Source organism: Neoarius graeffei, chromosome 28 (genome assembly GCF_027579695.1).
Source record: "Neoarius graeffei isolate fNeoGra1 chromosome 28, fNeoGra1.pri, whole genome shotgun sequence".
Classification (NCBI taxonomy): domain Eukaryota; kingdom Metazoa; phylum Chordata; class Actinopteri; order Siluriformes; family Ariidae; genus Neoarius; species Neoarius graeffei.
Genome location: NC_083596.1, coordinates 53,024,887 through 53,041,304, shown reverse-complemented (window position 1 = coordinate 53,041,304; position 16,418 = coordinate 53,024,887). Strand labels below are relative to the sequence as shown.

Genomic DNA, 16,418 nt, shown 5'->3' with positions numbered 1-16,418 from the left:
GAGTCAGCAGGGTGAACAGCAGCGGACTGAGCCTGCGGCCCCAGGCAGTACCGGTGTTCAATGTGGTGGTGATGTTGCTGATCTGGGACTGGGGTCTCCCAGTCAAAAAAAATCCAGGAACCAGTTGCAGAGGGAGGTGTTCAGACCCAGCAGGCTCAGCTAATCGATCAGATGTTGTGATGGAGCTTTGTAGTTGGTGATGGCCTGAATACTTTGCCCCATGCGCTGTGTGCCCGTGGTGCTGAGGATGTGACTGGAGATTCTTGATGTGTCGTTACACTTGGCCTCTCTGATGGTCCAAGAGAGATTGGCCCTCGCTGTGCAGTGGGCTGCCTTACTGTCAGACCTGAAGGCAATGAGTTAAATTAACCCTAACTGCTAATTACTACCCTTATACCTAGTCCCCAATACTGTACCTACAATAGACATAATTAGCTATATTGAGGCTAATTAAATCTATTAATTTGTTTACACTGTTGCACCCTACACACACACACACACACACACACACACACACACACTGTGTAAGTCTTTGCAGATTGTACTATGTAAATTTAAAAAAAGGGCTATTGAGTCTGGAAACCTAAACATGCTAAATAACAGCTAAGATGAACAACTAACATTTATCTGTGCCATCAAGGTCAGACCCCCAAAAAAGTGTGTGTGTGTGTGTGTTGGAAATACTGATGTAACACTGTGCTCCCTCTGCAGCTCTGAAGCATTTGGGATGTTGATGTTGCTGCACTGCAAAACAACACAAACAGCGTTGTCCCATGAGCTTTTACAAGTGTGTGTGTGTGTGTGTGTGTGTGTGTGTAGGATGGAATAAAACTAGATAAAACGTGTCTATAAAGGGTGGAACAAATGAGTCAGCATGTAAAAACTCGTGCTCTGTTCACTCTTTTATGTTCCCCTCTCAGAGGTTATGAGTCAGACTTGCGGGTCGGACTTCACACTCACAAGAATCGCACAGCTTGTATTTGTAATTTGTATTTTGTTGGCATGTACTGTTTGTCCGGCATTTTAGTTCTGATGAGAGGATATTACTTTACTTGTGCCTAAAATATATTTAAAATGTATTTTAATATTTTAATAAAGTGAAAAAAAAGCATGAAGATTGGTTGTTTGATGTCTGTTCCATATCAGGCTTTGTTAGCAGGTCAGTAGCGCTAACTGTAAACTGTACCAGCAACGTACCCTCACCAGAAACACCGCCGTATGCAGGGGGCAGACAAGCTGACAAAAATAAATCTTTTTTTTTTTTTCCCCAGGCTGGATCACAACCTGTAATCTTAATAATGATAATCTTTAACTCTGCCGACTGTGTTGAAGGAGGTTATGTTTTTGCCTCTGTTTGTTTGTTCCCAATGTAACTCAAAAAATAGTGAACAGATTTTGATGAAATTTGAGGAAAAGTAGGTCATAGGCCAAGGAACAATTGATTAGATTTTGATACAAATCCGAATATGTGGCTTGGCGGAGGTATTCACTCTAATGAGTGCCCTTCTAGTTAAAGTTTCTTTTAAAGAATATTTTGCTAATTACTGAACAGAGCAACCAAACATGTTCCTATTGATAAAAATTTAGCTCTAGAAGGAAACCAAACATCAAAAATATAATTCATTATTTCCTAACAAAATTTAAACAATTATTTCTGAAATGAAAACAATCGTGTGTTAAAGGGTATTCTATTCTTGACCTGATAAAATTCAAGATTCCAGTTCAAGATCCAAGAGTTTATTGCCGTAGGCATCGTAAAACAGGCAGTTACACTGTACAATGAAATTCTTACTTGGCCTTCCTTCTGATCGACCAGCGATACTGTACAGATAGCGTTATAAAATGTTGGAACTTACACTGTGGGTGGAGGTGTACAGGCGGCGTGTGATATATTACACACGCGATATGAAATATGTGACTGATATGAGACAGGTAGGCTGTTGTGCAATTGTAAAGGCAATTGTACAACCCCGATTCCAAAAAAGTTGGGACAAAGTACAAATTGTAAATAAAAACAGAATGCAATAATTTACAAATCTCAAAAACTGATATTGTATTCACAATAGAACATAGACAACATATCAAATGTTGAAAGTGAGACATTTTGAAATTTCATGCCAAATATTGGCTCATTTGAAATTTCATGACAAGACCACATCTCAAAAAAGTTGGGACAGGGGCAATAAGAGGCTGGAAAAGTTAAAGGTACAAAAAAGGAACAGCTGGAGGACCAAATTGCAACTCATTAGGTCAATTCAGTTCAGTTTAAATTTATTGTCCCAAAGGGAAACTAGTCTTACAGTCAGGTACAGATACACATAAACAGCACACAGATACACAAAGACACAAAAAGGAAAACTGACATAAACTAATGTAAATAGACAAACTAATATAAAGAAACTGTCTTGCCTATCTATATTTCTGACACATGGTCATCAGACTCATTTGTGTGCAATAAAGCAAAACTGTGCAAATTGAGCAGACGTATTGCACTAGGGATAAAAGAGTGTCTTGTCCTATTGGACTTATAAAAGGGGACTCTTAGTCTTCGGCCTGAGGGGAGAGCTTCAGATGAACAATGAAGAGGGTGATCTTTACAGTCCAATATTGACCCTGCCTTCTGGATGACCTGTTTCTCATAAATTGACAGCAGGGATAACCGTGGACAGCCAATCAGCTTCCCAGCCACCTTTACAATATGGCTGAGATTGTTTTTATCCCTAACACTGATGCCCCCATACCAGGCAATAAAAGAAAAGGTGAGAACAGATTCTATAAAAGATTTGTAAAATAAAAACAACATAACCTTATCAACACCAAACACATTGAGCTTCCTAAGGAAGTACAAACGTTGTTGCCCCTTCTTGCAAATGACCTCAATATTCACATCAAATTTGAGCCTGTTGTCTATTATTGTGCCCAAATATTGACAATAGGTCATCATGACTGACTGGGTATAAAAAGAGCATCTTGGAGTGGCAGTGGCTCTCAGAAGTAAAGATGGGAAGAGGATCACCAATCCCCCTAATTCTGCGCCGACAAATAGTGGAGCAATATCAGAAAGGAGTTCGACAGTGTAAAATTGCAAAGAGGTTGAACATATCATCATCTACAGTGCGTAATATCATCAAAAGATTCAGAGAATCTGGAAGAATCTGTGCATAAGGGTCAAGGCCGGAAAACCATACTGGGTGCCCGTGATCTTCGGGCCCTTAGACGGCACTGCATCACATACAGGCATGCTTCTGTATTGGAAATCACAAAATGGGCTCAGGAATATTTCCAGAGAACATTATCTGTGAACACAATTCACCGTGCCATCCGCCGTTGCCAGCTAAAACTCTATAGTTCAAAGAAGAAGCCGTATCTAAACATGATCCAGAAGCGCAGACATCTTCTCTGGGCCAAGGCTCATTTAAAATGGACTGTGGCAAAGTGGAAAACTGTTCTGTGGTCAGACGAATCAAAATTTGAAGTTGTTTATGGAAATCAGGGACGCCGTGTCATTCAGACTAAAGAGGAGAAGGACAACCCGAGTTGTTATCAGCGCTCAGTTCAGAAGCCTGCATCTCTGATGGTATGGGGTTGCATTAGTGCGTGTGGCATGGGCAGCTTACACATCTGGAAAGACACCATCAATGCTGAAAGGTATATCCAGGTTCTAGAGCAACATATGCTCCCATCCAGACGACGTCTCTTTCAGGGAAGACCTTGCATTTTCCAACATGACAATGCCAAACCACATACTGCATCAATTACAGCATCATGGCTGCGTAGAAGAAGGGTCCGGGTACTGAACTGGCCAGCCTGCAGTCCAGATCTTTCACCCATAGAAAACATTTGGCGCATCATAAAACGGAAGATACGACAAAAAAGACCTAAGACAGATGAGCAACTAGAATCCTACATTAGACAAGAATGGGTTAACATTCCTATCCCTAAACTTGAGCAACTTGTCTCCTCAGTCCCCAGACGTTTACAGACTGTTGTAAAGAGAAAAGGGGATGTCTCACAGTGGGAAACATGGCCTTGTCCCAACTTTTTTGAGATGTGTTGTTGTCATGAAATTTAAAATCACCTAATTTTTCTCTTTAAATGATACATTTTCTCAGTTTAAACATTTGATACGTCATCTATGTTCTATTCTGAATAAAATATGGAATTTTGAAACTTCCACATCATTGCATTCCATTTTTATTTACAATTTATACTTTGTCCCAACTTTTTTGGAATCGGGGTTGTACAATAAAAGAGACATGAAGTGGCAGATTGTATAAATGTAGTGCGATTATAGACCACAGATACAAGATGCTTCATCCTTATGTGTAAGAGGAAAAGATCAACAAGTGCATTGTGCAAAAAATCTGCAATATTGCAAGGTTCGGGGGGTGTGTGCATGGGGTTGGGGGGGATTGGGTCCAGCACTTCATTTGACAGTCAGTTGTGTGTGTTTGTGGGCGAGAGTCATTGAGATCCCGATGGCCTGCAGGTAAAACTGTTCCTTAGCTATGTTTCTTGACTTTACACTCCTGTAGCATCTAACTGATGGTCAGTATTGGGGGAGGGTTCTGTCCATGATGATATTGTGGGCTCTCCTGGTGACCCTGGCGTGGTACATGTCCTCCAGTGATGTGTTGGCTGCTCCTAAGATGGTTTGAGCAGTTCCAGTTACTTGCTGAAGAGCCTTTTGTTCCTGACTGGAGCAGCTTTTTCAGACCACTGTGTGGTGATGCTTGTGAAAATGTGCTCGATGGCGCCCCTCTAGACGTTACCTCTGTGCTGAATTTCTTTAGCCTCCTCAGGAACTACAGTCACTGCTGGGATTTCCTTATTAGATATCGTGTTGTGGAACCAGGTATGATCACTGATCTGAACACCATCTGTTCACCCTTTCTGCCTCTGTCTCACCTATGTGCTGTTCCCTCCTCTTTCATGGGTTGATAATCATTCCCTTGGTTTTGCTGGCATTTAAAGAACGATTGTTGTTCTTTGACTGCATCACCAGATCAGCCACCTTCTTCTGTATGTCGTCTCACCAGCCCCACGACCCACTTGAGGCAGGTGGGTACTGAAGCATGTCCTAGGGACAGGATGACTGTCAAGTCAAGTTTATTTGTTTCGCGCTTTTAACAATAAACATTGTTGCAAAACAGCTTTACAGAATTTGAACTACTTAAAATATGAGCTAATTTTATCCCTAATCTATCCCCAATGATGAAGCCTGTGGCGACGGTGGCAAGGAAAAACTCCCTCAGACAACATGAGGAAGAAACATCGAGAGGAACCAGACTCAAAAGGGAACTCCTCCCCATCCGGGCAACAACCGACAGCATGACTATAACATTAGCAGTCCTAACAAAGTCAGCTTCGTTGATGCTATAAACCCCCCACTGACGGAAACCCGAGGGCAAAACTGTTCACGACAGCCGCAGTCCCAAAGTCAGCAAGTCAACTGCAGTCCCCAGCCACAAAAGCACCACTGCAAGAGTCCAGAGCGTCCTCCAGGCGGGACCCCTAGCTGTCCACATGGGGCCGTCCTCCACAGAAGCGATGCGATGAGACTCCAACGAGACACAGGGCACCAGGATGGATCAGGCAGGTCCGAGGAGCAGAAGAGGTTCAGCATCTCAATCCCAGGACCAACATGTAACTCAGAGTGACAGATTTTGGGGGGAGAGAAAACACAGGTTGTTAGGTATGCCCAATGTCACCTGAATAAGTGGGAACAGTATACATATTGCACTGAGTACAAGCAGGGACTCCGGCAACTAACTATGACAGCATGACTAAAAGGGGAGAGCCAGAAGGTAACACAGGCATGAGGGGCCCCGGGACATAAAGCAGCAGCCACTACACCGTCAACAAACTCGAGTGAGCAAGCGAGTGGGGACTGACTTGATTATTTTCTACATTCTCGAACATCCATCCATTATCCGTAACCGCTTATCTTGTGCAGGGTCGCAGGCGGGCTGGAGCCTATTCCAGCTGACTATGGGCGAGAGGTGGGGTACACCCTGGACAAGTTGCCAGATCATTACAGGGCAACACACAGAGAGACACAACCATTCACATCTACGGTCAATTTAGAGCCACAGATGATCCTAACCTGCATGTCTTTGGACTGTGGGGGAAACCGGAGCACCCAGAGGAAACCCACACAGACCCCGGGAGAACATGCAAACTCCGCACAAAAAGGCCCTCGTCAGCCACTGGGCTCGAACCCAGAACCTTCTTGCTGTGAGGCGACAGTGCTAACCACTACACCACCGTGCCACCACATTCTAGAACAATACTGAAGAAATTAAACTAGAAATAACATCTGAGACATAATCTGGAATTATGTGGTAAATAGAAAAACTGTCAAAAAATAAAATCTGTTTGATATTTTAGATTCCTCAGCGTATCCAGTGTTTCCCTCGATGATGCTTTGTACACTATTGGCATTATCTTACCCAGCTTCATGAGGGAGTCACTTGGAATACTTTTTCAGTTAACAGGTGTGTCTCATCAAAAGTGAATTAGTGGACAAGTTTCTTGCCTTCTTAACATGTTTTGAGATCAAACAGTAAATAATAAATACAGTAAATAGCCCAATTCCACACCACAACTGTAGTAATCCATATCATGTCAAGAACCAAACAACTAAGTAAAGAGAAACGACAGCCATCATTACTTTAAGACATGAAGTGACTTTTAATTAATAAAAATAAAGGAAAAAAATTGAATTGGGGTGTACAAACTTTTGACTGGTACTGTACATTCCTTGGGTTTATTCTTTTCAGCCCATGTTCTTCGATGAGATTGTGAACGGAGGATTCTGTGTGCTTCCAGTTGTCATAACCCTCTTCTGTGGTTCAGTGTTGAGAGCTTCAGTAGGTATAGAACTTATTCAGCTGCTCTGGCAGTGCAGTGTGGCTGTGCGTTTTCCCGCTGCTTTTGTTCTGATCATCTGTGATGTCTTGCAAGCTTTGCCACATGTGCTGGGTGTAAGCAGTGGTGTCGCAGCACTCCAGCTTCAGTCTGAATTGTCTTTTCACCTCTTTGATGGATCTATGTAGGACACAGTTTATCATTGGCTTTTAGTTTGGGGATTTCCTAATATATTTTGTGGGAATGTTTTCAACACTGATACGAATGTAGCTGCTCACCGCTGTAGTACATCACAATGGGAAAAATTGACACCATTTTTAACGGTGGTCACTGTTAAAAGTAGCTCTTTTTTTTCCAGAGCTGTGTTTCTCTAAATCGACAGCACAGTCCTGTTCGCGGAACACTTGAGTTCATAATGAGCTTTTAAAAATGTTCAGAAGGTTTGCCTGCTCTAATTTATTAGTGTACGAGTTCTGCACATGTAGAGCAACTTTCATGGTATCAGTGAAGTCTTTCCAATTCTTATCCATTTTCTATTTTTTTTTTTAAACAGACAGTTATTATTGTTTTTGACATTGTTTCTGCTGTGGGGCTTTTACACTCGTGTGTGTGTGTGTGTGTGTGTGCGCGCTCCCCGTGATGTCTGGCTTTTCCATACTCTTTGGAGTGCTTTCTTGGTTGCTAAACCAAGAAAATTTGGCCCTCGCATATTTTGCAAATAACTGTTGTCCATTTTGTAAAATTCAGTAATTCCATATAGCTGATTTTGAATATATAATTTTTGTAAGCCACCAACTCCTCCATGTTGTTAACCATGCTGCTGTTGCCAAGCAAACAGAGAAACATATGTGAAGGAACCGCCTGTTCTTGGTTACGACTGGTTTGTTCATGTGTCTCTCAGAAACAGTGTTAGCTGGACCAGCAAATAGAGTAAAGTCTGGTTCATGAAACAACATGGAGTGCCATGTCTGTGCATTTTCATTGCAACTGACAAAAATGTGTTTCGTCTCATGATGCCTATGATCGCTCTGTAAAGCGACAGACAAGGAGACATTTATTATCTAAAATTGTCATTGCCCACCCCTAGCATGTACCTGGATATTTCTGTATCATTTTCTAACTAGTAAATTAAATAAAGCACAAATTGGTTGTGATTTTATATTCTGTGTGGCAGGGTTCGTATTAGCTAATAGCAGATTAGCAGCATTAGTTAACCATATTTGCTACAACTGCTTTTCAGAGACACCAGCAACCTCTGCTGCTTCCTTCCCAGCCTTTTTTTTTTTTAATTTCGTACAAGAGGTTTGCATGGCAGGATGGAGTGAAACCACTGTTAAGGATCAGGTTTTCTTCAATTTTTTTTGAGTTAAGCAGTACATGGGAACAAATTTCAGGTAGAAACTAAAATTGGGAGAGGAGAGACAAACAATATCATACACACCAGAAGATTTGTCTGAAAAATCATGAGAGCAAAACGTGATTTATCTTGTGATCCACATTGCGGTGCTGCTCTTCTACAGGAAATATAGAGGTTTTTCACCTGACGTCACAGGGTCACGTGACGCCCCGGTGTCCGCCATTTTGAAGATCAAGCTAGCTAATGTCAACAACATAGTAGCTAGTATGTTACTGTAGCAATGTTTACGTTCAGTCATTTGGATGACTGTTAAAACCTTTCAGTCTCAAGTTTTTCCTTTACTGTATTTACTAGTTTACTGAGCTAGCGTGCTCGGGCAGGCTGGGAGCTAGCGCACTCGCTCCCAGCCTGCCCGGGAGCTAGCGCACTCACTCTCAGCCTGCCCGGGAGCTAGCGTGCTCACTCCCAGCCTGCCCGGGAGCTAGCGTGCTCACTCCCAGCCTGCCCGGGAGCTAGCGCGCTCACTCCCAGCCTGCCCGGGAGCTAGCGTGCTCACTCCCAGCCTGCCCGGGAGCTAGCGCGCTAGCTCCGTAAACTAGTAAATACAGTAAAGGGAAAAACTTGAGACTGAAAGGTTTTAACAGTCATCCAAATGACTGAACGTAAACATTGCTACAGTAACATACTAGCTACTATGTTGTTGACATTAGCTAGTGCTAACAGCTAGCTGCTAGTGCACTGCTACAACTACACTGACCCTAATAATACAGTTCTTGGTCATTGCCTGGTAACAGCAAATTTATAACGGGCCATGTCTCAACAGACTAAGAAGTTATTTCAATGACATTTAATAACATTTTGTTTATCCTGAGGACCGAAAGTAAATGAAAATGTGAACAAACCTTAGCTGTAATAAGATGGCGACCACCGGCTCCAGGGACGACCCGCTGATGTAGGCATGTTACCCAGCCTGACACAAAATATTTGTAGGGATCCAAACTCTTATACGCTTTCAGATCAATACCTGTGTATGGCGATGGGTTTTTAACGACATAGGTATACAGATCATGTGGGCCGAAGTCAGGTAAAGACGAGGGCTTCGTGTACTTCCGTACGTCAGTGAACAATCCTGGTGGAAGCAGGTAAACGTCGTTCTCTAAGCCTGCTAACCTCAATTTTTGCAAATACCTCTCCCTCTGCTCGCCCTGTAAATGCCCTACGTCGCTGGATAGTGAAGGTGTTTTCTGCATCTCGCTCCTTTTTCTTTTATGTTTTTCGTTTGTCACCTTCCTCGCATTCAAACTGATTCAAGCCGTGACCTCCAAAATGGCAGCATCACATGACTTGGTCACGTGGGTGAAATACCTCTATAGTGCTATATACAGGAAGTGACCAAGTTAGATTTGAAGTGTCACATGCACATAAACAAACAACAGATAAAGGTCTGAATACACAGTAATACACTGAGCTTGTCTGTCTGTCTGACGTGTGTGTGTGTGTGTGTGATTCCAGAAAGAGATGAAGGCAAAAGCAAAGAAAGCGATTGGTCAGCTCAAGGTTCGCACACTCAGTCAAGGAGATCAGGTATGTGTGTGTGAGAGTGATGATCATGTCGGAAAACATATTTGCCTTTGTTTCTGTTGTTGTTGCTATTGAGAAACTGCAAAAAAAAAAAGACGTGTGTGTGTGTGTGTGTGTGTGTAGGAGACGGGACCAGATGCTGACTCGTGTGCCGTGTGTATTGAGTCTTATAAACCGGGAGATGTGCTCTGTGTCCTTACATGCAAGTATGTATTGGTTTTATTGTATCATTTTATTTCCTTCAAAATTCTAAGCGGTGTTCTGAGATGGCACAGGTCCTCATACTGCCTTTATATCTCTGCTGACTACTGGGTGCACACTCCTTTATAATCACTGTATAATAAATAAAAAAAATTTTTAAGTCAATTCAGTTTTATTTTTAACAGTGGACATCATCACAAAGCAGTTTTATAGAAATCCGGATATAAAATTTAAGATTATCCCTTATGAGCAAGCCAAAGCTGACTGTGGTAAGGAAAAACTCCCTGAGATCACATGACGAAGAAACCTTGAGAGGAACCAGACAGGAACATGACCATCAGCATCATTTTTGAGTTTCAATTTTAGGTTTCTTGCATCAAACTGAAGTTATCAACAGTTCAACCGAGATTGCTAATAGATTGTTCGGTACACGACAAGAACGGTGTACATTTGTGCTGAGTGCAAGCAGGGACTCCAGCGAGACTAACTATGACAGCATAAATAAAAGGGAGAGCCAGAAGGTAGCACAGACATGAGGGAGCCCCGGGACATAAAGGAGCAGCCACTCCACCGTCAACAAACCCGAGGGGGAGTGGGGGTGGCAGCATCCATGCATCCCAGCTTACTAAAACACTCCATGCCTGAGGATCCTCCAGATCTACACCTTTACCTCATAAACACTATTAACAAAAAGCTTGACTAAACAGATGTTTTCAGCCGAGACTTAAACACAGACTGTGCCTGAGTCCCGAACACTACTTGGAAGGCTGTTCCATAACTGTGGGGCTTTGTAAGAAAAGGCTCCGCCCCCTGATGTAGCCTTCACTATACGAGGTACTAGCAGATAGCCTGCACCTTTTGAACAAAGTAGTTGTGATTGTGGGTCATAAAAGACCAGCAGTTTGCTCAAGTTCTGTGGTGTGAGACCATTCAGTGCTTTAAAGGTCAATAGTAGAATTTAATAATCAGTGTGAAATTTGATTGGGAGCCAATGCAATGTGGATAAGACAGGGGTGATGTGGTCATATCTTCTGGTTCTAGTAAGGACTCTTGCTGTTGCAGAGAAGTCGGCATTTACTTCTACAAACTGATAATCAGTTAAATAAGACCTGAGCCAGGAGAGGGCATTCCTTTAACTCCAACAACATTTTCTAGTCTATCAAGGAGAATGGAATGATCAATGGAGACACACATCTGGTCAGAGGCCGATAGTAGGTCATTTACCACTTTAACCAGTGCTGTCACTGTGCTATGATGAGGCCTAAATCCTGACTGATAGATTTCATGAATATTCTTCCAATGTAGCTATGAGCATAACTGCTGTGCCACAACTTTTTCTAGGATCTTGAAGAAAAAGAGGAAATTTGATAGGAGTGTACAGTTAGACAGCTGACAGGGGTTGAGGTCAGGGTTTTTTTTTTTTTTTAAGTCACAGCCAGTGCTAAGATAAGAAATTATTGTTTTTAGAAGAGTTTCAATTGCTTCTAGCATTATGTTTGAAGAAACTTGTAAGTAAGGGATCTAGTACAGAAGTTGATGAATTTGATGAGGAAATCGGGGATCAGAAGATGGTAATGTGGAGATGAATCTCCTGGGATGAACAGCAGTTCAGATTTGCTGGTATTAAGTTTCAGATGATGAGCTGCCATCCATGATGATATTCTGCCAGATAGGTTGATGCTACTTATGTTTTAAGGGGTGTGTGGGGTATTTTTGTTTGTTTTGGGTTTTTTTTTAATATATATCAGGGTGCTAGTTTTACTTTTTCATTGTTTGTCTGCAGCTACATTATCTAGAGTGTTGAAGGTCAACCAAGTATTCAGTCATCTGGTAACGCATTTCATATAGTCACACACTCACTATATTCATACGCTTGCTGTAATCACATGCACGTGCGCGCACAGGGCTGCCAAAAAAGACCATCAAACGACTTCAGCTGGTTCAAAATGCAGCGGTGAGGGTTCTCACACGAACAAAAAGAACAGAACACATTACTCCAATTCTAAGGTCCCTTCACTGGCTTCCAGTAAGCTACAGAATTGACTTTAAAGCATTGCTGCTGGTGTACAAATCTCTAAATGGTACAGGGCCCAATTACCTCTCTGATATGTTGCAGCGGCCTAACCCAATCAGATCTACCAGATCGCAACAGAAAAATGTACTATTAAAACCAGTTGTTAAAACAAAGTGTGGTGAAGCAGCTTTTAGCTACTATGCAGTGCAGCTATGGAACCAACTGCCAGAGGACATCAAAAATGCTCCTGCTGTTGACGGCTTCAAATCTAGACTAAAGACCAAGCTGTTCTCAGATGCTTTCTGTTAAATAATTAATATTGTCTTCTTTACATGTTTTATAATCTTTACTTTTACAGTCTCTGCATGTTTCAAATTTTACTTAACTTTTATTCTATTTTATTCTGCTGGGGGTTTTTTCCCCTATTTGAACTTCTACTATTGTTTAATTCTTATTATATTTCTTCCCATTTATTTTATGTAATTTTATTCTCTATTGTTTACTGTTTTGCTTTTACTTCTGTAAAGCACATTGAACTGCCACTGTGTATGAAATGTGCTATATAAATAAACTTGCCTTGCCATGCTACAATCACACCCATTTGCGCTAATCAATTATAAACTCTATTGGCTTTGCTTTACTTTTTTTTCCTCTCTCCTTCCCTTTACTCATGAAAATGTACCTCATTATGATTTTGACATGTTTTGATTGGTTAATTGAGAATTGATTGGATCAAATTGGCTAACCCTAGGCATCAGGTTTGGAGTTAGTTAATATAGCCTTGACTCTGAGAGCCATTAATGTTGTTCTTAACTGAATTATTCCAGAATTCCCCCACATTAGCACTGCACTGGTCATTGTAAACACAGTTCAGCTGTGTGAAACACGCTGAAACTGGTCCAACCAGATTTTCTGCTGACATGGCACTCTCAGTTTGTTCAGAAGGAGGAACTGAACTCTCCATACTTCCTGAAACACACCCTGCTCATGAGCATTTAGTACCAATGGGTGAGGGGTTAGGCTTTTGCAGTTAGGAGGTTAATGAATATGACTTGGGCAGGATGGAATTACTTCAGTTAAAATGTTGATGGACTGATGTTTTGCAGTCAAATGTGAAAACATGAAGTATGTGGAATATCTGGCAGACTAAAATTCCCAGAATGCACTGCAGGAGGCAAGAGTGAGTAGGGTGTGAGGTTCTTTTCAGTGCTGATGTATACCTCAGTGCTCAGAACTTTACATTTTGGAACACTGCAGATCAGAATTAAGGTTCCATAATACATTATCAGTCTTACCGTGTGTTTGTGTGTGTGTGTGTGTAGTCATTTCTTCCATAAGGCATGTGTTGAGCCATGGCTGATGGAACACAGGACCTGCCCAATGTGCAAGTGTGACATCCTGAAAGCCTTTGGAGTAGAGGTGCGTGTGTGCGTGTGAGAGAGAGAGAGAGAGAGAGTGAATAGATTCATGACTGACTTTCTTGTCTCTCTGTAGACGGATGTTGAGGAGCAGCACATGCCGACGGTATCTTCTGATTTGCATTCATTTCCCAGTAGCACTGAGTACTTGGACACACACTCTGAATCAGTCTCGAACATCTCCCCTAACTCTGAGTCTCACAGTGACACTGCCTCTTCCGGTTATGAATCTCTGCATGCAACAGAGCACCTGGGCCCTGCTGAACACACATGTGAAGGTAAGTATCACTCACTCACACACTCACACACACACACACACACACAAACTATTTCAGCCTGGCTTGCTAGATACCAGGAGCTGGTGCTAATAAGCTAGTTTGTTCTATTTGTGTGTGTGTGTGTGTGTGTGTGTTGCACACACTTTGACTTGACTGTGCATTACGGTTGGGTTAAACATACTACCATGACCAAATAAAAAGTCTCAAGACAGAGAAGCAGATTTCACTCAGCTCAACTGATGGCCATCAGGTGAAAGAGAATGTTTGCCTGACCTGTTGGTAGTACACCACTTTCTTTTTCTGGACATTCCAAATATGTTCCAATATTTTTGATCACTTGAAAAATGGGTGGGTTCAAATAAAAGGTGCCATGTTGCAAGTCATTTAACACCTCTAGATGTAAATATCAGGAAGTGAAATCTGAAATTCCAATCTATCGTCTCATATTCATCTTTTGATCTCAAACCCCAATGTCTTGATTGTAAAACAGAAAAAAAGAATTGCCCTTGCAATACTTTAGGAGGGGATGATTTCCTTTTCTCCATATAATGGGAATAGCTCAGCAATCGGCACTGTGCTGGATATTTTGAGGAGCAGGTGTTGGTAGTCTTGTTGACCAACCCCGAGTTGACGTGGGGATCAAGGACAGGTTCCATGCTGATTTTCTCTGGCTGGTGGGGTATCTTTAGCACAGTTTAACCCTTGCATTCATGAATTCCTAGGGAATCTGTTTCTAGAGCCACTAGATGGGACATTGTTCTCCGAGCTGCCCTCTGAACTGTTGAGAAGTGGATGCTCCTAGGTACTCCTCAGGGCAGGGGTACTCCTCAGGGTTAGAGGTACTCCTCAGTGTAGAGGTACTCCTCAGGGTTAGAGGTACTCCTCAGTGTAGAGGTATTCCTCAGGGTTAGAGGTACTCCTCAGGGCAGGGGTACTCGTCAGGGCAGGGGTACTCCTCAGTGTAGTGGTACTCCTCAGGGTCAGGATGCACCTCAGGGTAGAGGTACTCCTCAGGGCAGGGGTACTCCTCAGGGCTAATCCTCAGGGCAGAGATACTCCTCAGTGTAGAGGTACTCCTCAGGGCAGGAGTACTCCTCAGTGTAGTGGTACTCCTCAGGGCCGGGATGCTCCTCAGTGTAGAGGTACTCCTCAGGGCCGGCATGCTCCTCAGTGTAGAGGTGCTCCTCAGTGTAGAGGTGCTCCTCAGGGCCGGGGTGCTCCTCAGTGTAGAGGTGCTCCTCAGTGTAGAGGTGCTCCTCAGGGCCGGGATGCTCCTCAGTGTAGAGGTACTCCTCAGGGCAGGGATGCACCTCAGGGCAGGCATACTCCTCCGTGTAGAGGTACTCCTCAGTGTAGAGGTGCTCCTAAGGGCCGGCATGCTCCTCAGTGTAGAGGTACTCCTCAGGGCAGGGATGCTCCTCAGTGTAGAGGTACTCCTCAGGGCAGGGATGCTCCTCAGTGTAGAGGTACTCCTCAGGGCCAAGGTACTTTTCAATGACTTTGTGCTGTGCTGTGATTATTTTTCTGATTGTATGCTGTTCTGTGATTGCCTTGCAGGTTTGGAGGCGGTGTGTGTGGAAATGCAACCGCACTACGATAATCCAGCCTTTGAGAACGAAACCTGCAGCTAGGAAATGAGCAAAACACACTGTGACTGTGTGTGTAATAATAAATTAATAAATAAATATATTTTACACACACACGTGCTACATTTACATTCACAGATTCAGCTTTTAAAAAATTTAATTTAATTTCTCTGTGTGAGTAAATTAATGACCTCATGCTGTATTTAATGGGAGGACAAGTGCTGCCTTTTCTCTTTATCTCTGGGGTGTGTGCACGTGCAGGCGCACATTTGTTTTGGTAGTGGAGAAACATACTTCACCAGCTCCCTCTGCTGGGTCCGTGTTCTCTTTCACACATGCATGCATTTTTATATATATATAATTACACACACACGTATATAAAATGTGCGTGCCATGTGACGGTGTTCCTGGTTCAATAGGGTGGAGATTAAATTTGCTCAGTAAAACTTGTCAGTAAACAGACACTGATCACGTGCTACTTTCCTCTTCACTTGTTCAGCTTGATGATGTGCTTAACATTAAATCTTGGCTTTAATTTGCTGGCTACTTCACGCTGTCTGTCCACTGCTCGGGCGATAACATTTTAATGTTAGCTGTGTGAAGTAGTGCTGCATGTAGGTGACATGGCTGATATTGCTAAACTCACACTGTTCAATTATCAGCAGGGTTTTATACTCAGAAGTACTAAAGAAAGGAAAACCGAAGTTAATGATAGCTATAATAATCAGATACACCGTCACGCCGCACAAAGGGTTTGCTATTTTTCCAAAAACTTTAAAATTATTCTAATTTTTCTACATATTTTACAATTTATCAAAGTGTGTGTGTGTGTGAGCCCTTCATGATGTGACCTTATGGGTATCTTCTGTACTCTATGAACTGCTGATCTGAGGGTGAGCTTCCCAAAAGCATTGTAGCATAAAGATCGTCGTTAACTGGTCAGCGAGCAGCAAAATGAACTCTCTCTGTCCTGGTTAAGATGCTCTTAGTGTTGAGGCTTTTGGGGAACCCAGCCCTGAATAGTTAAGTAAGAGATGTAATTTTAATCAAATTATATTATGACAATGTAAACTGTAAATAAAGTTGCTTTTTATCAGAAAAGTGTGTGTTAGG

The 16,418-nt window shown here is 42.4% G+C and overlaps 1 protein-coding gene across 2 annotated transcripts in view; it reads left to right on the top strand.

The window, feature by feature from the left end:
• The window catches only part of rnf128a (ring finger protein 128a), a 37,094-nt gene extending 20,688 nt beyond the window's left edge, over positions 1-16,406 (top strand). Inside the window, exons 3-8 of one of the 2 annotated variants that reach the window (XM_060912755.1) lie at positions 6,783-6,872; positions 9,740-9,811; positions 9,932-10,014; positions 13,346-13,442; positions 13,518-13,719; positions 15,277-16,406. In XM_060912755.1, coding sequence (XP_060768738.1) covers positions 6,783-6,872; positions 9,740-9,811; positions 9,932-10,014; positions 13,346-13,442; positions 13,518-13,719; positions 15,277-15,350 — 618 coding nt within the window. In that variant the 3' untranslated portion in view covers positions 15,351-16,406. The remainder of the gene's footprint in view (positions 1-6,782; positions 6,873-9,739; positions 9,812-9,931; positions 10,015-13,345; positions 13,443-13,517; positions 13,720-15,276) is intronic. The other variant, XM_060912756.1, reaches the window with a different exon arrangement.
• The last annotated feature ends 12 nt before the right edge of the window (positions 16,407-16,418 follow it).